General features: G+C 35.4%; 1 protein-coding gene across 13 annotated transcripts; it reads left to right on the top strand.

The window, feature by feature from the left end:
* The first annotated feature begins 4,283 nt into the window (after positions 1–4,283).
* On the top strand, positions 4,284–22,455 carry LOC306878166 (paired box protein Pax-6-like). 13 transcript variants are annotated; one of them, XM_079430341.1, is made up of 14 exons: positions 4,284–4,435; positions 7,176–7,315; positions 9,909–9,979; positions 10,163–10,216; positions 13,074–13,204; positions 13,466–13,504; positions 13,594–13,809; positions 14,044–14,209; positions 18,029–18,187; positions 18,276–18,358; positions 18,451–18,601; positions 19,424–19,536; positions 19,709–19,850; positions 20,945–22,455. In XM_079430341.1, the coding sequence occupies exons 4-14, from the start codon at positions 10,204–10,206 to the stop codon at positions 21,028–21,030; spliced, it is 1,299 nt and encodes a 432-aa protein (XP_079286467.1). In that variant the 5' UTR covers positions 4,284–4,435; positions 7,176–7,315; positions 9,909–9,979; positions 10,163–10,203; the 3' UTR covers positions 21,031–22,455. The 13 variants fall into 13 exon arrangements, with proteins under 13 accessions (XP_079286467.1, XP_079286463.1, XP_079286458.1 ...); XM_079430337.1 differs by lacking the exon at positions 9,909–9,979 and adding an exon at positions 6,936–7,012; XM_079430333.1 differs by lacking the exon at positions 13,466–13,504 and adding an exon at positions 6,936–7,012 and having other exon boundaries at positions 4,289–4,435.
* Positions 22,456–22,542: the final 87 nt, after the last annotated feature.

Below are 22,542 nucleotides of genomic sequence, written 5' to 3'. Positions count from 1 at the left end.
GGAACTTATCAAAGACTTATACTGTTTTACAATAAAGTTACTTATGAGATAGCCTACATACAGCTCTTTGTATTTTAGAGGTGGAAAAAGAATTAAGCAACTGTATACACGTTTTTCTTTTAATTAAAAGGTTCAAAATTATTCTTTGGTTGACTTTTAATATTGTAAATATCTTCTGTTTCTTTCCAACACTCCTGCCAAATGTCTGTTCGGTGAGCGGGTATGAAATTCCGCGATAAAGGTCCGATTGCTTTACGGCAGCAGTGCACGTATACCGATCCACTGCAATTACGACAATGGTATATTTACGACAGTGAAGCTTTACTTCCTTAAATACATACAGCTACATACAGTCGCTTTAATGTCATTATGAATCACGTTTACAACTGAGAGTGATCCTAAGAGGGTTTTCCCACATTTACCAAGTATTTCCATTCAATTTCAGCAATTTTGACGCCGAAAGTACATTTAGTGATTTTCACACTTAAGATAATGATACCATTTTTGAGGCAAATTTTTAACCATTCTAATATTGAGAACTGCTTCAAATGTTTTTTTTTTTGACATCTGTACATTTGTGTGGATATTTTTGAAGCCAAACCACGCGTATTCATTTTCCCTCATATAACAAACATGCCTTATTGTGTTCTTGTTCATTTCCAAACACTTGATTAGCCACATACATATTTCCATCTATCCCTTAGGTCAACACTGCACAGTTAAGTGTTCTTTTGTTTAACTCTAATCTGGCATGGTAACATCATTTGTTAAGCACCACTCAGCGTAAAAGCATATCAGCTCTAAATGTGGGCAGGGGGGTAAAAATAGATGCAATTCATGAATGACTTTGACCAGCTCATTGTCACAGCAACCAGAGTCAGACAGACAGACAGACAGACAGACAGACAGACAGACAGACAGACAGACAGACAGACAGACAGATAGACAGATAGATAGATAGATAGATAGATAGATAGATAGATAGATAGATAGATAGATAGATAGATAGATAGACAGACAGACATATAGACAGACAGACAGATAGACAGACAGACAGACAGATAGATAGACAGACAGACAGACAGACAGACAGACAGACAGACAGATAGATAGACAGACAGACAGACAGACAGATGTGATATTATTTCCTAGGTTTTTTTACCTCAGGCCTTAAGGCAGAAATTGACCCCTCATAATTAGTTCGGTGTATATGTTGAACTGAGCAATACGTTTCCACTAAACGTTATTAAATCGTGGGGAGTGACGAGCTTTTTCTTTGTGCTGTCAGAGCATCTCACAGCCTCGTTAGCTCCCATTTCGCCCTGTCGGCTCACAGTTTGCCACGGACACTGAGTCTCCGCTCTCCATTTACCGTGTTATTGCTGCCAGCACCGCGCATCACGACCAATCACTGGCAGGTGTCAATCATTTCATCTACAGTGGGCAGAATTTCAGGGGTCAATTCTGCGCGCGCTTTTGAAATGCAACAAACAAATGCATTCCATCAATTGGCGTTTAATTTTTAAGAATGGAAGACGCTGTCTAAATTATGAGAAAAAACGTTTTCTGTCCATATTAGTCCACCAGCTATGACACCTGTGTGTATAATCTGACTTTATACATCCACTATAGGAATGATCTTGGAACCAGAAAAAAACGATTGGACCAGGTTGCAGATGCCAAATAGTTTGACATTTTAAAATAATTACATTTATAGATATGTAAACGCCTCCAAATACAATTGTACAATAAATCTGTCAATTAAAAATAGGCTAACTAGGCTATTGCATGCTTATCATTAGTTTGCATGCATGGCATATAGATGATTGTTATGAGCTTTGGGCTTGCCGCTAAATCTTTAGTTTGGCTGTGCTTTCAGATTGTGGGTCGTACTCGGGCTTGTCACATTGAAGTAAAGTGAGTTTCTAACATCCAGGGCTTTGTTGCCTGCGCCGAACAAATTGATTGCGATCAGCCTGAGGGAATTCTGCTAATGTCTCTGTCCGGGGCCGCGGGGTGGACTGCTTAAATTAAAGAGGGGGAGAGATTCACACATATTGCTGAAAAACCGAAATACACGTAAGCCATCAGCATCCTAGAGAAAACTGGGACGACAAGGACCTGAAGGTAGAGATTTGAAGAGACCCCCTATATAGGCTACTCATATAGCAATTAAATACAATCTTAATCTCTTTAAGTAAAATCTCATTGTGGGTGCAGAAAAGTGAGAAATTGTATGAGAGCTTATGGGGAATTGTTAACGCACTTTTGTTTTCAAGAAGACCCAAGAGAAAAAAAACGCATAACCCAAAACAGCCTGATATCGATAAACCCTGTTTTACTGTCTCCAAGCTAAAGCAGCAGTAAACAGAAGATCCAGGACATGCTCACGTGCTTCTTCTGCGTGGATAGTTGCGAGTTAAGGTCGGTCATTAGAGAAGTTATTCCAAAAGGCACTGAAAAGCGTTTTGGTTGAGACCTGAAAAAGCAGAATGAAATCCATAGCCTACTAATATTTTAATACAAGCGTGAAACTTAGTGATTCAGAAATTCAGAACTCGTTATAAAATACGCTTAACTTTATTGAAATAATTATGAAGTATTACTTTTTACATGATTAGCAATTTTCAGTGTCATTTTTTTTTTTTTTGGAAAACAGTAAGAACGTTTCCAAGAACTATAGGCACAAATGTCGCAAACTAGATTTTTTTAAAAAATGTATTTTTATCTTGGACCCATTTACACTCACATTTGTCAGTAATGCAAGAAAAATAAACCATGTCTATTGGGTATTCTACATAGGAAAAATATAATAAAAAATTATGTAAAGAAAAAATATTGAATGTTAAAGTAAATATAATCACAAACATCTTGTCTGCACATTTCAAGCTGATTATTGAAACTATAAAACTACCTTATAAAAACTTATTGTTGCTATAAGATTAATATGTGTGTGTGTGTGTGTGTGTGTGTAGAGAGAGAGAGAGGATGCTGCGAGGCCGGCTGGACAGATTTTCCTTCACGCCTGGTCGGGTTCTTGAGAGCGGGGCGTCTGAGGCACCTGGCCCGGCCGCTGCGCAGCGTCTTCTTTTATTGACTGCATGATAAGCCGTGCGGTTTCCAACGATCACCTGGAGAACCCTGCAGCGTTGCACGGTTTCTCTGGTCCTTAATTGTGGTTACGTCAAACAAAGGTCTGAATGATGCTCGTGCGCCTCATACCTGCTCCATACGTCCTAAAGAACCAACACAACCTATTCATTTCCTGAGAGACACACAGCCGAAATGCACTATGGACGGTGACATCTGTAGACACGTCATATGAAGTAAATACAACGTTTATTCACCTTTACTCAATATTTTAACGGGCGCTGAGCTTCTGTCTTTTAACTGCATAAATATAGTTAAATGCGCAACAGCTCTCCATTCAGGACAAATAGTCCAGAAACGGTCGTAAAGAGCAGGAGTGATGGACACTAAAGAAAACCTCACACAACCAGCTATGTGGAAACAAACACTTTCACTAAACGTGCTGTTTTACCGGTTAACCATTTGATTTTCCACCTGAATGAGTAGGGTAAATAAGATCTCCGTGACGCCTTGGCCAATATTTGCTTAACAGAAGGATAGCAACCTGGGATCAAAAAGAGACACTGGAAAAATAACGCATACGTTATTTTTTAATAACGTTTAAATTGTTATTAAACAATTAATAAAAAAAAAATGGTCAAAACATGTATTTCTGAAAATATTGTAGTATATCAAAGCTAATTATTTTCAATAAGCCTTGTTGTGCATACAGAAAAAAAAGATCTCAATCAGCAAAACAGAATACAAAATTTTCTTTCTTTTTTACATCAATAAGATGGTTAGTGCATTTGAAATATATTTTATTCATATTGTGCATTATCATATTATATTATTTTAGGTTACGTTAAAATATATTACTATTTATTATATATTTTTATATTTAGTATTTTATATGTAAAAAATTACAATCGCTTCACATTTGTTTTCAAAGAAAACCCAGAAGTAGCCTGTGTTTTATTTAGGGAACACTTCAGTTAAAACAGAAGCATAACACTCCTAATTCTTCACAGGAAATGTAGGGCAATAATTATGCCAGGTCTTGAAAATCGAGGCTAATGCGAGCGCATGGAGTTCCCCGTGATGTGTTGCATGCATGGCTGTATGAGAACTATTTTCCAGCGTGATGTTGCGCGTCATCTGACCAATCGGTGCCGAGCTGAGGCTGATATTAAGAGAAAGTTTACAGTGAGTGAGGGTTACACCGTTTTTTTCGTTCTCACTGACATTTCCGCTCCGAACGGGATTCAAACGTGACACACAATCTGGACTCATGAGATCGTTTTAATTCATTCAATCGCAAGGGCTTGAAAAAGCAGGATATTGATCAGAAATCAGAAATATCCCGGTAAGTTAAAATCAAATACTGCATGCAAAGACAAAAAAAAAGGAGGAAAATACGTTTGTTTGCGTCTAAAAGTTGCGATTGCGATTTCACTATGAATGTCTTATTTGAAAAGCAAACCAAGATGATAATATTTCACAAACCAACTAAAAGATACAAATGATATACATTCATGTATTCGCAAAATATTTAGATTGACGGATTTGGACAGGACTATAATGTTTGTTTAGCTCTAGTAATTTTCCATCTTAATATTTGTCCTCTCTTATCCCACAACAAGTAGCCATAAGATATTTAATTAATTACCTATCTGTCGAATTTAGACAGAAATCTGCATTTGGGATGGATATTTCCATTAAATGTAATGAACTAGACTACGTCAATTCATTATTGCAGGTCCAGACGGCTACAGTACACAAATTACATTTTTTTTTTTTTTTATATTTTTATTAATTAAAAATATATTCCGCTCTAAAGAAATTGTTTTGCTTTGACTTTTGCTTTCACAAATTAATGTGATTAAGTGAAAGAAGAAATGTAGAAATGTTATCCGTACTAATTTGTTTAAACATTCTTAAAAGTAATAATAATAATAAAAATAATGATGCTATGTTGGGTGTTTTCTATTATAATTTAATGTTAAACAAGTCTTTTTATAGTTAAACAAATTATTATCAAAAATTAAATCATTTAAATAAGTATTACATGAAAAAAATGAAGTAAAAAAATGGAAATTGGTGGTAAGCAAACTATAATTTTCTTTTTATTGATTCACTCTTTTGTTCGTGTTCTCCTGAAGTATGACATCAGGCCCATTCCCTCCCCTCTTTCTCCTTTTCTAAAACGTTTCCAGAAGACACAGTGACCACTTTGACAAGAGCGAAACAGCTACGAGATTAGGGATTACTTTTCAAGACTTGGTATTAGCAGTTACTAATCCCAATTGGGCTAATTGCTTTGCGCGTAAAATTGCTATCTTCAGGGTCCGTGTGATGTGCTGGGGTTGTGTGGCCTGCAGGGTGATGCCCCCCGAATTAGACCACATCCTAAATACACCTCATTAACACGGAGAGGATTTACAAGTTATCTAAAGGAGGAATCAACAGCCAGGGCACAATTACAAAGCTTAGGGCATTCTTTCTGCCGACCATTTGGAACAATAAAACTGGGTTAGTATGCAGTGCAGTGTCTTTGCAACTTTAGAATACTATACAATAACAGTACATTCAAAAATGAATATTTTAAAGCGATTATTGAACAATCAGGGGCAAAGAAGAGCATACCATATTACATTAATGCACCTAATTGACATCAATTTGCACAGAGTTACAGAATTTTTTGTAGATAGACTTCAACGTGGTGGCTTATCAACAAAAGCTGATACATTAGCAAAAATCAAAGCGTAATATGCACTATCCTGCTTGAGCTAATTAACCTCAGGGACCCGTCACTTCCTCGTGATTTTATTTTATTTGCGCTTTAAAAATCACACACCACCACTGTTTTAAACAGAAAGTAGCCTGCTACTACACAGAGGTAGAGGTTTACTAGTCCTATGAACAAATAAAATTAGTGATCGGTGAAATTAGGGGGGAAAAATCCGGCCACGTGGACACGGAGCTAACCTCCAAGCGCAGACACGGTGCAAAAGCGCGTGAGTGTCAACAAAAGCACGTGGAGAGTGTTTGCGTTTGTTTTAGCCAGTTGCACCAGGGACCATTTGCAAGTGCACTTAATGCACAGAGCAAACAGTTTCTCCTTTTGAATTCACAGCTGTCAACAGGTTGCTTTCTTGTATCAGTGTCATGAGGTCCAGATCTCTCAGGACCAAGAAGCCTCAAGCAGCAAACAATCACTCAGGAATATTCAGTAAAAACGCAGATTCTCGTGGGAGAATTGCTGTAACATTTTTATAATAGTGTCTATTTGACACATTACATGTTAAATCAATAAAGTAATAAAAAAGTGGCAGAAACGTCACAAACAATTACAAAGAAACGGCAAGTAGGCCAAGTAACGCATTGAATTAAACGCTAAAATTTAGAAAAAATAAAACCTACTCTAGTATTCAGTCTTTTATTTTTTATAACTTCGAAAAATCTTTATTTTTACAAAGTGTAGTAACAATAACAGCAATAAAGTTTTTAAAAATATAATTCAGATAGAATTTGCATTATTCAATAGCTGCTTTTATGGAAATGGCTACACTAGCGTACTGTAAAACGTGACCTGAGTTATATTCACACTTTTGAAGGCAAATTGTAGGCCTAATGAGAAAACACATAAGATAAAAGAGTATTAACACTATAAAACACTAAAGTTTGAGTGAGCTCAAGCCCAGTGGTGAGATTTAAGCAGTGCATCTCACAGAAACAGACTGAAGCAATCCAGCACCATTGCATACAGCTATATTGAGTGAGTTTGAGAGGGGGCGCTCAGCATTTGCATGCGCCGACTGATTAGTTGGTTCAAAAGTGGCCTGTTTTCTGTTTTGTGATGGCAGAGGGTCAGTGCTTCTCTAATGGGCCGGTAAAGCGCTGCAAGCGGGAACAGACAGACTACTATCACCAATCAGCATAGGTGTGTTGAACTCTGTCTCTCTCTCTCTCTCCCACAGCGTGCGCCTTCACTTTCTCTCTCTCTCTCTCTTACTCACTCACTTCACATGCGAGCACACACACACTCTCAGTCCCTGAGCAGTCCTGACATCTCCTCTCACTGTCAATCTGTGTCTCCTTCGCAGGGAATTTCCTTGTAGATAGAGGAACGCTGGGAAAACCTATATTCTGAGAAGAAATTACTATTGGAGACCAATTGTTTATTTCCCAGTTTCACCAGTTTGCTCGGAAGAGCTCAGGCGGTGGAGCAGAATGCCTCAAAAAGGTGAGTGCGCGTGTTAAAACTAAAAGTTAGTTGTTAGTGTGCACAGAATTTTATTGAAGTGATCCACCACATTATTATGATTTATTATTGATATTAGGATTACTATTAGTGGTGTTGCCGAGTAATAAAATAAAAACGTGCTCGCCTTATTAATAGTTTATATGCTAACTCAAAAATTAAATAGGCTAACTAACTACCTTTTAGACCTTTTAGAGAGAAACCACTGCTGTTTGTGGATATTAAATGTGTATCTATGAGAGGAAAGTGTTAGAAGTCACATTAGGCCCGAGCAGTGTTTTTTTGCGGAGCACGGGAACGCAATGACCCGTTGAGGAAAGGTGCCAGTTTGATTCATCAGCCGAGTGCCTTCTTAAAGATTTGCCTGAATCTCACGAGGACCTGCTTGTTTATTATTCCTTGCATTTTAAGAATAGCATATTAATATGTAGAGTTTACTATTTTTAAAAATAGTCCAGATAATATAGTTCAGTGCTATTGGACAAATGCACTGTCAAGCCTAAAGCTTTTAACTTCTATGTTAAATATGTAGCCTAAAAATAAACATCAATATATTGCCTGAATGAAATGAACTAAATACAATTATTTAGTAAAACACAACATTTTATTGACTTAAAATTCTTTAACCTAACCATAATAGCGGACTCGTTTATAGCACCCAGCATATATTCACCAGGCCTGCTTATTCTACTATATGTTCTTAGTTTTTCTATGGCATAGGACGCACAAGTCCTCATAAACATTGACTAAATAAATGTAGCTCCAAATAACAAAAGATTTCCCCGTCGATGGCAGTATAAGATGATTAGGGCATGTTAATGTCAGATCCTTCAAAACTTCCCACTGCGCTTTTGTACACATCCAGATGCATGTCTGCATGTGAATGATGTTTATGGAGAACACTGTTTCCTGAATAAGCATGTTTAATTAAAGCAATTGTAGTTAAGGATTACACAAACGAAAGAAATGCAGATGAGATCCTAGTTAACCTCATAAACAACAACAAGAGCCTGTATACGACGTTAGATAAATCATTAACGGGAACACGCAGTCTCAATGCGCGTACAGCTAGTGCGTATTAAAAGAGCGCAAAACAATTAACATTTTACTGTGATTAAGATATTTAATTGGCACATTAGGTTTTAAATGCGTTTTGAATTTACTTGCGGGTTGTTTCTATTTCACGCAACTTTTTTTTTTAAATGAGTCCAATTATATTCATTTTATTTGTTTATTTTTTACACGACAGTATCAACATTGATAAAGGCACATTTGTACTAATGACTTGTTTCATGAATAACAGGCGACCTCTCGACATTATGCATTTAAATACACATGTATTTTAAAATGATGCATTTTTAAAATAAATTCATTTAGAATGAGAAAATTATGCAAAAGAGTAAAACTGCATATGTAAGTAGTAAAATGTTTCTATTTCGTGGTAAATTAAGAAAATGTAAGAGTTAATGTAAGAGATTAATGTAAATAAAATTTGGACAAATCAACAAAATGTTGCAGGAAAAAACAACAACTTTATAACACTTATTTTAAGTGTAAAAGAATGCTTATTACAGTTATTTAAATACTGATAAGTTAAAGTTGATAAAACTTTTAGTTTTACATGCTAGGCCACTAAATGAAGATTTTTATCAGGCATTAGTTCTTCAGTCTTGGGAAGAGAGCGAATGGAAACGCACCGGTTTTATTTCAGAAAGACTTTCCTTCCCTGGGCCCCCTTTTTTTTTAGCAATGTCACTGAATAGATCCTTTATTGCAATTGTTTTTTTTCCAACTGAGCACCCTACTGGGCTGTTGCATCCTTTTACAACCCCTAACAACCCACACCCGTTACACAAACACCTCCAGATATTTATAACGCGAAATTACTTTTCTATTTCCCCGAACCGCACAAACAGAAACACGCATTGGGGGCCGGGCACCAGGGTCATGGCCGTCAGGAAAGTGACAGTGGATGTTGTGTGTGTGTGTGTGTGTGTGTGGACGGTCGTCTGGGGGGCAGGGTGCCCTCGGCTCTTTGTATTCGGGCAAGTATTGGTGCGTTTGGTGGGAGGTTGTGTTGCTAGTTGCAGAGGCCGAGTTGTGCTGGCTGGGTTTGGGTATAGAAGGTAAAAGAGGCGCATTGTTGAGCTCCAGCAGGCTTTGTTAGGATCCTCTCACCCCCTCCAGTTCTCACTTTTCAGACCACTGATGCGAAGTAGACAGCGTGTGTCACTGTACACTTTTGACGGGAAGATCTAAAGAGAGACATATATAGATATATATATATATATATATATATATATATATATATATATATATATATTTTTTTTTTTTTTTTTTTTACAGACCACCAAGAAATTGAGACGCGAAAACTATTCTCTATTCAATACTTTTATATTTAATAGTGCAGGTTGAGGTTTTCTATTTTATGTGCCAAAAATAAACAAATGATAGGTGCAAAAGGCTGCCTATAAAGCACAAATATGAAAAATAAATCAAATAGGCTTTATATGCATTTAAAATAGGACTGAATACAAGTCATTCGCACTAATATTATTCTTTTGCTCTATCCTAGGAATGATCTAAATAGTCAGACGCAAATGAAGGGCTAAATTGTTTTAATCGGACAGTCAACTCTGTTACCAGGCAAGTTTTTAAAGCTGAAATTCCCCTAGAAAGGATTATTACCAAATATATAATTTGACTCCTTTATGCGATGCATCGGCCGTATATGCAAAGCCGCAATTGCTGCAAAACTGCAATAAAACAAACAGACAAAAAAATCTGGATTTCAAAACTAACCCTATTTATTTTCTTTGTCATCAATAGAATACCATAACCAACCCACGTGGGAATCAGGAGTGGCGTCCATGATGCAAAACAGTAAGTGCAATTCTTATTAAGCCACTCATGTGTATTTTCCTATTAATAATGATTGCGGACTGTTTTCAGTTGTTTTATTCAATGGCTGACTGTTTGATTTTCATTTACGATTAAATTCGAATTGCATTGCATTTCTGACGGGGAATTAAATATTTGACAAAACATGCGAACGTTTGAATAATGTTAAAATGCCAATGATATTTTCCCTAGAGAAAATTCCAACACTATTACTTGGTGTTGATATTTAAAAGAACAGTTATACGGATGCAAACTGCATTTTACATACATGTCAAGCATAAATAAATGAAATGCCGATGGGGGAGGAGATGTTTATTTCTGCTTGAGTTGGTAACAAATAAATGCAGCTCTGGCTTGATTAATGCAGAAAATAGTTGCCAACTTCCACGGAGGACTTGACAGTGCCGAAACAGCTCATGCACGAAACGGGACACATGAAATAGTTTGACGATTCCAGGATTTGATTTCAGGATTTTCAGTGCTTGCTTGAGGGGAGAAAAGAGAGTTATGTTATTCTGTAAACGGCACAGCATCACTTAGTTTATGCATTTGTCTCTTGCGGTAAGATCAGAGGTCTGACATATGATAAATGCTTCTGGAATTATTTCTTTGTGATTATGTAATGTAATTATACATTGGTCAGTCATATGGAAATATATAAAACAGAACTCAAATAATGAATAATAAAATGTATGTATAGAAAGATATAGGGAGGAATGTGGCAGGATAGTTTAAAATATATGTAATGCAAAAATACATATCACATTTAAATGCATGCACCAACATTTTTTGTTTTAAATCTCCAATTTGGTCTGGATATTTAGGATTGATGTCTGAAATTCACAACATATGTTTCCCTATTAGTAGGGGAACAATAAAATACAAGTCTCATTATGACTGCCACCAGGCCAGATCTACAGTCCTACACCATGGGGAATTATATGATTATTAAGACTTAACCTTTGAACTGTGAAATGACAGGCCGGGTCATGTTTCTCTGTGATGGTGTCATCAATCAAATGGATTCATTTGATAAACATACATGCCTTCTTACGTTCAAGAGTCTATTAAATCCAACTAATCCAGGAATTATTGAAGAGCGACAGTGGATTATTCCACTGGATTTGGATGGATTACCACACGTTTTTGTTGTGCAAAATCATAGCTTAAGTAAATCAGGTTAATTAAAATTAGTCCAGTTGGATGTGGTATTATTCATGACATTAAAGGCTCAGAACTGCACATTTTCCACTGTAAATTGAAGATATTTCAAATTTAGAGGCTCTTTTCAATGGTGCATTTCCCACAGCAGGACTGTAGCAGATGTGGGGTTTGTTACAAACAGTACGACGGATAAAAAAAAAAAGAAGCTTTGCCAGTTTTAATATGTTTAGGAACACGCACGCCTCTGTCCTTGTGCCCGTGCATTGCCTCTATAGCTAGAAATAAAACGAAGCCTCCCTTGAAGGCAACAAGAGCAGAATCCAATTTTGTCTGATATCCAAATGCAGACAGAAAGGGTCGTTTTATCATGCTACTATTTGTCGTGACGATGCGTTTTTCAAAAGCAGAGCAGTGTCATATAAAGTGACAGTCCTGCCACAAGTACTTCAGCTGATCTTTTCAATGAGCCTTCCATGCATGATCCGAGGCGACCTCCGCCTATTTCCAGAAATTAAGATCAAACTTGACGTGCAGCTAGCTTTATTCTAAAGACAAATGTCAGAGAGTCTCATCATATTTTCCCCCCTCTTCTTCTTCTTCTTCTTCTATATTTGGAGCTTATTTATTGCTTAGGAGCTCGGGCTCCTGCAGTCAGACGAGAGAGGAGCAGAGAGCTAGAGCACACACACACTCCGGTGAGGCTTTTCGTAGGGATTCGCCTCAGTTTTTTTTTTTGCTCGCTTTGAATTGACTTTTCATTGGACTTTCACGTCGCATCAAAAATACACCGAACTGGTATGCGCTTTTCATATTCTTCTGAGCTTTGCGGGTCCTGCTTTGCTTTATATCTAGTTATTTTAGACATTGCTGTTACGATGGAAAGCATCACTGTCGTATGCATCCGACTGGCTGTTGTACTTGAATGCCGATGGGTGTTTATTTTTTAGGGATTTGTTAGTCTGGTGTGAACGAGAGTTTCCAAACACTGGCGCACGGTCTTGCGGAATGCTGTTCTCTTGAGGACAATTTGATTATGATCATTTCAGTTCACTTGAATGGAGATTTTCAGACTCAGGTCATTTCATCAGTCGATTGTGTGCGTCGATTGATTCTAGCCAAGTGCATGACATTCGAATGTTGACTTGTGTAACAGCTTTCAAAATTGTTGGTTTAACAAATGCAAAACTTGGTTTGGATTATTAATGATGGTCAGATAAAGTTGATTATTAATTGAAAAAATAATGATACATTTTCCTTGGTTGGTCTCACAAAATATAGCACATGACTGAATCACCAGTGAATTTTTAAAGGTCAGATCAGATAGCTTAACAAATGCACACTTTTACTTTTTCCATTGTATATTTCAGATATTTTAAATTTAGAGGCTCTTTATTATTCATTTAAAAAAAGTTTTCTTATTTGTGTCACGTATTTGTGTAAGCAACAAAATGTATTTAATGTGCAATTATTTAGTTGTTATTGATTACACTGACATGTTATATTATATAACATGGACATTGTGATGTAAAAACACACTTTTTCAGTCTAATCTGACTCGGTTTGTCAGTAACGCTGATGAAAGAAAAGCTCCAAGAAGTGGACAATGGGACACCTATTGAGGGAATGTTTTCGTGGGGGAAGACGAGCCAATTTGTTATGTCTCCATGTGCCACAGGTCACAGTGGCGTCAACCAGCTCGGCGGGGTGTTTGTGAACGGCAGACCGTTACCGGACTCCACCAGACAGAAGATCGTCGAACTCGCTCACAGCGGAGCGCGACCCTGCGACATCTCCAGGATTTTGCAGGTGACCGTGAAGCCCACTTGTACATCCACAAACTTCATACGTGCTAATGGAATAATAATACTTAGTTACGAGTCAAAATCATGGCCATGTACAATCAAGTAGTGCAGCTAAATAAAATGGATCACAACAATACACAGATTATGTATTCAAAGCATGTGCTATTCATTTGTATTGCGCAGCAAACAAACAAACAAACACTAACGCAAAGTGTGACCCGAAACGAATCCTAGCAATTTTAAGGCATATTTTCTGTGTTCATAGACCCATGATGATGCAAAAGTCCAACTGGACAATAAGAACGTAAGCGTATAACCGTTTGAAGTACATTACATTATTTCAATTTAGTTTTAAATAATGTATGTGAATTGTGTATATTGCTGTCCATTCAGGTGTCCAATGGGTGTGTGAGCAAGATTTTGGGGAGATATTATGAGACTGGCTCCATCCGACCACGAGCCATCGGAGGCAGCAAACCGAGGGTAGCGACGCCTGAAGTGGTCAGCAAAATAGCGCACTACAAGAGGGAGTGTCCCTCGATCTTTGCCTGGGAAATTCGGGACAGGCTGCTGTCTGAGGGGGTGTGCACCAACGATAACATACCGAGCGTAAGTGCAAATAACACTTCATTTGCATCAACGTCATTGTGCACTTCTCACGTCAATAAAAAAACTTGTGCTTGCAATCTAGATAAATAGATACAATTTTGCATTCATCCATATTGCAAGCATATGCAGGATTATAAATACAAATAACATTCATGGAGAGAGCTATAGTGAAATAAAATGCAATTTTAAGGCTGAAACAATCACTTGACTGACAGTTTGTTTTATACCTTTCAGGTGTCGTCGATAAATCGAGTCCTACGCAACCTGGCTAGCGAAAAGCAACAGATGGGTGCAGATGGCATGTACGACAAGCTGAGAATGCTCAACGGACAGACCGGCACGTGGGGGACACGCCCGGGATGGTACCCTGGTACGTCCGTGCCAGGACAACCAAATCAAGGTGAGACAGTCTAAAAGCAATAAGAGCATCACTGTCAGCAATCTAAATGGGAATAACAATAACACGTAAACAACAAAAAGGAACAGCAACAACAAAGCAAATGCATAAAAATATATTAATTGTATTTTAATATTTTAAATATTTAAATATTTTTTATTACATACAGAATAACAACATATAAACAACAAAAGGCACATCAACAACAAAACTGCAGCAAAAAATAAAATAAAATAAAATAAATGATTATTAATAATAAATGAATGATTATTAATATTCTAAATGGTTTTAATAATAACAACAACAACAACATCAATAATTATTATTTTTACTATCCCTTGATATTCGACTATAATATTTATACTGCATTGATATGGTAATATTCAAAATAATTTATTATAATATGTATATTTTACTTATTACAAATTAAAAATAAAAAAATAAAATAATGCATTACACTATTCCTACTAATAGTTTAATAATATATATATATTAAGTCTATCTATATCTACAGTAGATATAGTTTATAATAATATATATAGTATACATTATTATTAATTTAGCATAGTAGTATTTTAAGTAACACTTTACAACAAGGTTTCGTTTAACAGTATTTAACCATTATTTAACATGAACAATGAAAATACTTCTAAAGCACTTAGTAATCTTATTTAATGTTCATTTCAACATTTACTCATACATTATTAAAATCAAAAGTTGTATCTTTTAATACTATTAAATGGACCTGAGCTGACATGAACTAACAGCAAACAGTTGTTTTTCTTATTAAAATAAAATAAAATATTTACTGTAAGAAATGTACTGCTCATTGTTAATGCATTTACTAACATGGGACCTTATTGTAATGTGATACTGTTTTATTATGAATTCATATTTTGTTTTTCTTCTGAAAAAGTATATAAAATGTCAAATATTATTATTTTTTGCAGTCATTAGGTCTATATGTCAATAAATCTGGAGATACATTAGATTAATATACAGAGTGTTGAATAGCATGCCATTGACAAACTTAGATAGGAAAAGGCCACTCATTAATTGAGGAGTTAGTGCTAATTAATCGCTCATTTCAATATGGCTTCTGTCTGGCTCTTGGATCTGCGTGACTAGAAACAGAGTTTTCGGCGCTACCACCTGCCCCCTCCCCCTGCCCTCCACATCATTTGCGCCCCATGGGGAGTGAGAGAAAAGCACTGCGTGTCCCGGGACAAAAGATGTTTCTGTCACACGCAAGAATTTGTGACAGGCACAGCTCTGTCTCTCTGTAATTGCTCATTAGAGGTTGCTTTTTTTTGAGGGAGAGAGAGAACATGTACAGGCCTTTGGTTAGAGGAGACAATGAAAAAAAATGTAGCTGATGAACAGTTCGTTTCTAATCAGGTTGATGAATCCGAATCCTGCGTGTGGATGTTCACAGCATCCCAAACACTATCTGAGAACATTAATATTTAACAAGAAAAATGCAAATGATCATTTACTAAATACTGATAATTCACCCCTAAAGTTAAATTGCTCACCCTTATATCATTCCAAATGAGACTTTTAAAGACCTATCATATACAGGTTCAAAAGACTTTGAATATAGTGTAGTAATACTGTATGGACAATTGTTATTGTGCTTTTATAATTATTTACATTTTTTTGGAGCTTAATGACACTTTTCTTTTGACCAAAAAAAAAAGATTTTTAAAAAATCCATTTAAAAAATAACAGCATAACAGGTTTTTATATAGTTAACTAAAACTGAAACGATTGAAAACAGTTTTTTTACTTGAAATGAAGTTAACTGGAATAAAATCAAATATTATAAACACACACACATATACAATCAAATAAAATATTATACACACACACACACACACAAACAAAACCTACTAAGAAACAAAACAACAAAATTACTAACACTTAAAAAAAAGAAAAAAGAAAATCTAAAAATAAAGACTGATTCAAAATATTAATAAGAAACAAAAATAAGACTGGTTTGGATTGACGAGGGTGAGCAATTTGTTTTTTTTCATTGTATGTTAACTATTGATTTTTATGTTTATATCTCGCAATTCTAACTTTTTTTGATAGAACTGCGAGATACAAACTCGCAACTGTGAGTTATAAAGTCAGAAACGTGTGATATAAATTTCCAATTGTGTTATACAGTCAGAAATGTGAGATACAAATGCATGGTTGTATGAAAATGTCAGAATTGTGAGTTTACATTTTTTCTCAAACTTTATAACTTGCAGTTGCGAGTTTATCTCTCACAAATTTGGAGATAGAGGTTATAACTGTGAGATAAAAAAGTCACAATTATCTTTTAAATGTTTATATTATTTGGCGGAAACAAGCTTCCATGTTAATCAGCTGGTCACTGCAGGTGGAACAGCCCGGAATGGACTTGTTCTGATTGGAGAGAGTTCTCTATCCCGTCCTAAAGCAAGCAAAGGTCTTTCAATGGTCATCTCCTGTTGAACGTATAAATCCTAACTGGCGTTTAACAGGCCCGGCCTGGGGTTCTTTGATTAATGACAGTGGTGTGTAGAGGTTAACATACTGAACTGAAAGCTCTGTTGACTAGATCCTTGTGTTATACAATTCTGAGCACTGCACGCCTCTCTTTTTGTTGTTCCTTTCCAATTGTGCCCTCGGGAGAATTTGTGCCTGACGAAAAAGGCCTGGCAGCCCATCTCTGTCTGCACAGTTTAATGGTTCCCCTCATTCTTCTGGTGGTATTGTGTCATAGAGAAAAGCAGCTCTCTATTCAAGTGTTGGTGGTCACCTCAATAGGTCCCTGGACACCCATACGGTGAATAGCACTAAGAATGCCTATACATTATATGTGCTGCGTATGAAAACATCCAAGGGAGCTTGAGGATGATTCAATGTGTTTCTTTTGGCACTTTGTTACAGAACTATGCAGATGATGCTGACAATTCCTGCCCTGAATCTAGAGGCATATTCACAACAAAGACAAATCATATTAGAAAATAACAAAACAAAAAATATTTTATTTATTGTTTTTTTTATTTTATACTTTGTCAATTATTCATGCAACCCAGTCATGCAACTAAAACAAACATTAAAAAAAAAAAAAAAAATTTGGCCATTGAATTGAAGCTAAATAAAAATCTTAAACTTACAAAACTACTTAGAAATTGCCTTGGCAACTAACTGAAATATATATGCTTTAGTTGAAGTACTAAAACTAAAGTGCTGTAACTAAAATGGAAAAAATCAAGCTATATAGAAAAATTAATCTTAATAATAATGATAATAAAAATAAAAATGACAAAATCACAGGTAACACTTTACAATAAGGTTCCATTTGTTAACATTAGGGAATTGCATATTATTTAACATGAACTAATGAAGAAAAATACTTAACACATTTATTAATCTTAGTTCATATTAATTTCAGCCTTTACTAATATAGTATTAACAGATACAACTTTTGATTTTAATAATATTTAATGGCCTTAAACTAACCAAGAACAGCTTTATTTGTATTACCTAAAGATAACAAATATTAATAATCATATAACAAATGTATTGCTCATTGTTAGTTAATGTTAGTCAATGCATTAACTGGCATCAACTAATGGGACCTTACTGTAAAAATCTTACTGTAAAGCACATAACAGCTAAAATTAAAAAGAAAACATTAAAAGGAATTATTACTAAATACTATAATAGCATATAAATAGTTCTAAAATAACACTGATGCAACATGATGTGAATTGACTCAAGGTTAAGAAAATATGGTCTGTGTGATCTACAATTCTACATTTCTTTCATCTTTTTTTTTTGCAGATGGTTGCCAGCAACAGGACAACGGTGGTGAGAACACTAACTCCATTAGCTCAAACGGTGAGGATTCAGATGAGACTCAAATGCGCCTGCAACTGAAAAGAAAACTGCAAAGAAACAGAACGTCGTTCACGCAGGAGCAGATCGAAGCCCTGGAAAAAGGTGAGCGTCAAATGTAAGCATTAACAACAAATGTCTTCCATACCCAGCTGAGGTACACAGAGTAACACGCTTTCCCATCGGCTTTTAGAGTTTGAAAGAACCCACTATCCAGATGTTTTCGCAAGAGAAAGACTTGCAGCAAAAATCGACCTTCCGGAAGCTAGAATACAGGTGAGAAGATTAGTGCAACTTTAAATCCATGGCATCTACTGCATGTTCACTGTTGCTATTGTTTACATCTGCTGATCTTCTCTGTGTTACAGGTATGGTTCTCAAACAGAAGAGCGAAATGGAGGAGGGAAGAGAAGCTGAGGAACCAGCGACGACAAGCCAGCAACTCCTCCGGTCACATTCCCATCAGCAGCAGTTTCAACACAAGTGTCTACCAGGCAATCCCACAACCCACCACTCCTGGTAAATGACATACCACAACCTAAACATATAAGACATGCAATAATGTCTTCACACCAAAGTCCACATTTTTGATGCAAACATACATAAGATTTTAAATCTCTTTTACATAAATATTGCCCAACAGATGTCAGATGTAGAACAATTAATTGAAATTATCTAAACTTTTATTAAAGAACAATGAAAATACCTTTGATGCAAATTGTTTTTTTTTTTTAACTATTTGTGCCATTTAGTTGCATCAAATTTGGTGTGCAGGTGCTTTAGCTTTTGTTAGATTTATTTCCTTCTGAAAATGTATTATAATATAATACATTTTATTATATTAATTATTTATCATATTTTTTGTTACATATATTAAATATTTTGTATGTATACAAAATATAAATATATTATATATTAATAATAATAAGAATTTGTTTGCAAATGTTGAATACTTGTGTCAATTATTCACATATCTAAAATGAAAACTATAAAAAAAAGGCAATTGAAATAAAGTTGAAATAAAATATGAATATTAGTTTAAAAATCAGTTGATTTTTCACTTGATATCAACCATGATAAACTGTTTTTCCAGAATTTTCGGTGTACGCAAAATTTATCCTTTGGATACACAATTATTATACAACAAATGTTGGATGTAGAACAATTCATTCAAAGTATGCAAACTAGAACAATCATTTAGTTGCATCAAATTTGGTATGCAGAGGCTTTACATTTTGGTAGATTAATTTCACTCCAACTATTATAATCTAAATCTTCCATAACTAAAGGATGAGATTTTTTACTATGCTATATTTACTTTTTTTTGTTTGTCTTTACCAGTGTCCTTCACAACAGGGTCAATGCTAGGCCGATCAGACACAGCTCTGACCAACACGTACACGGGCTTGCCTCCAATGCCCAGCTTCACAATGGCTAACAACCTGCCTATGCAAGTGAGTAGCGTCACAAACACTCGTTTCCTCCTTTATCCTTGATAACTCGATTAATGTGCTGTGTGTGATGCTTCCTTAAGTGTCTCCCATTCCATCATTTAACTCAAACTCCTCTGTGATATAGATACTAAAAAGCTACATATTTATATACATATATTCTTGTTTTTTATAGCCAATCCAGGCATCTTCCTATTCCTGCATGCTGCCCACCAGTCCGTCAGTGAATGGGCGAAGCTACGACACATACACACCCCCTCATATGCAGGCACACATGAACAGCCAAACAATGGCAACTTCTGGTACCGCCTCAACAGGTAGGCAGAATCCGTTCATTGTGTGTGATCAGCTGGCACATTTATAATACCGTTCAGAAGTTTGGGGTTAGAAAGATTTTTGATTTGAAAGAAATGAACAGCAAGGATGCATTAAATTGACCAAAAGTGAGAGTAAAGACATTTATAATGTTACAGAAGGTTTATATTTCAAATAAATGCTGTTCTGTTGAGCTTTCTTCTCAAAGAATTCTGAAAACAAATGTTTCCACAGAAGTATTAAGCAGCACAACACTGATAATAATAATAAGAAATGTTTTCTGATCAGCAAATCAGCATATTAGAATGATTTCTGAAGGATCATGTGATGCTGAAGTAATGATGCTGAAAATTCAGCTTTGCGTCACAGGAATAGATTACATTTTAAAATATTTGAAAATATAAAACTGTTATTTTAATTTATATAAATGTGTCAAAAATGACTATTTTTACTGTCAAATAAATGTAGCCTTAGTGAGCATAAGAGACTTTTAAAAAGATTAAAAAATCTTCTTAAACTTTTGAACGGTAGTGTATATGCATATGCTCTTTTACCAATTTATTGTTCACATTTTATATGCATTGCCCTAAAATTCTATTTAATTGTAAATGCATGGTTTTGTGCATCTATAATTGTGTTTCTTTGTTTCTCACCCATTTTCTCAACCCTTTTTATTAGTTCACTCTTAAAAATAAATGCAAGAAAATAACATTTTTGGGTTCTCCAAAGTCCCTTTCAGTGAAACATAATTTTAAAATATTTTAAAAATCTAAAGAACATTTTCCATTCTTTGTAATGGAAAGATTGGATCTTGTATGTTTTACGTAGAACCATCAATATCAATAAAGAACCTTTATCTTTAATAGGGTTGAAAAAGAATTTTACTTTAAAAAAACCCATCCCTTTCAATATTTAATCTTAAATTCAATACTTGTTTAATCATCACATCACAAACCTGTTTGTTAAAGAGCATAAAAAATATGATAAAACACTTAACGGACAACGCCAACTTCTCAATCCAGGTTCATACATAACATCAAAGCTTAAAGTTTGCAAACGAACATGTTTTTGACCTATATTCAATCTCTATTTATAGGACTCATCTCCCCTGGAGTGTCTGTCCCTGTCCAAGTTCCCGGAACTGAGCCAGACATGTCTCATTACTGGTCAAGATTACAGTAAAGAAAAGAGTTACTTCACCCTTTGACTTCCACACAGAGACTAAGAGAGAACCTGGACCTCTGCAGCAGTATTTCCACAAACAAATACCAGGACGAGGAAGTGTGTGGACTCTTGAAACTTTGCGGCACTACCTTTAAGAGGAAAAGCAGACACTAGAGAGACTTAACGGAACAAAGACAACAAACCTCTGCTAGATCCATGATCTCCATTTTTTTGTCGCATTTGTACATTGGCATTTACAAGTAAAGACAAAAAGACAATTCAACAGGCAAAAATGTGTTGGTCTCGCATCCATTTGAAATGACGGAGCACAATTTATAGTGACTGTTTTCTAATATCAGGATTACGGATCAGAATTCAGGCCCATATCAAAGCAGCGAAGCAGACACATACCAACACGAAACGCCTATTCGTAGATGTTTTCACTCTGGGAGAGTTACCGGCTAAAAATCAACACACAACGGCTTCAATTAATAACATTATGGTATCTACAAAAGGAACAACAGCCATTATGTAAATTACTGAGTACTTTATAATTATGTATGGGGGTTTGGAGTCGGGTAGACTGATTCTGAGGCCGTTTGTGCTTGATCATTTATAATTGTGACGTCAGAGCAATGGGAAATTATAATACGGTAGACTTCACCATCAAAATAACATTCATCCATTTTGCTACTGTCCAATTGTAAGTATTTGTTCTCCCTATAAATTTCCTCCTGGAATTATTGCGGAACATAAATATATTCTCACTTTTATCACCCCTGAGAAAAATCTATAAATGTTTTATACAGATTTTCATGCATCGTTAAAAAAGGGGAAAAAAAAAAAAACATTTCTTTAGGTCAGGTACAAGTTGTCTATTAGGTATAGTTGTATTATAGTGTCCTACGGTCAAATAATTTTGTGAGACTAGAAATATTTAATTCCGATAATTATGATTAAAAATGCTTGACAGAGTTAAAAAAAAAAAACGTAAGTGTTTGGCAGTTGTTTACAAGTACATATCAGACTTTAACCATTGTTGATTGTAAAAACAGACCAAAGCCTTTGTATTTCATCTATTACACAACAATCTTAATCTTCTCTTTTTTATCGTTACTCTTGTGTTGCTATACATTTTGTAAAGGAAAAAAGTTGTTTTACATTCTAGTACACTGGCTTCGACTATATATGGCTGCGGCTTAATCACGCAGTACTTTATTTATAATCGACAACCATTTGTGGTTTTAAAAACATGTTGACATCTCTTGAATTCTGCGTTTTTGTTGTGTACCTGAAACATAAAACACTTGTAATGGAATTTGTGTCAGAGCAATGCTTTGGAAAACGAAAGGCCTACCCTGTCTTGCAGATATTTCAATTTAACTTTATTTAAAAGCTTTCTAAATGTATTTTGTGAAAACTATTAAAAACATTTTGTACAGTATACATTGCTTTCTCCGTGATTTTCCAAAATGCAGAACTTTAATATGACGCTTAATGAAAACGAGCATCATTTTCAAGAAAATCATT

This window comes from Barbus barbus, assembly GCF_936440315.1.
Source record: "Barbus barbus genome assembly, chromosome: 2".
Lineage (NCBI taxonomy): Eukaryota > Metazoa > Chordata > Actinopteri > Cypriniformes > Cyprinidae > Barbus > Barbus barbus.
Note: the sequence above shows the minus strand (reverse complement) of the source record. Positions and strands in the feature narration are given on the sequence as shown.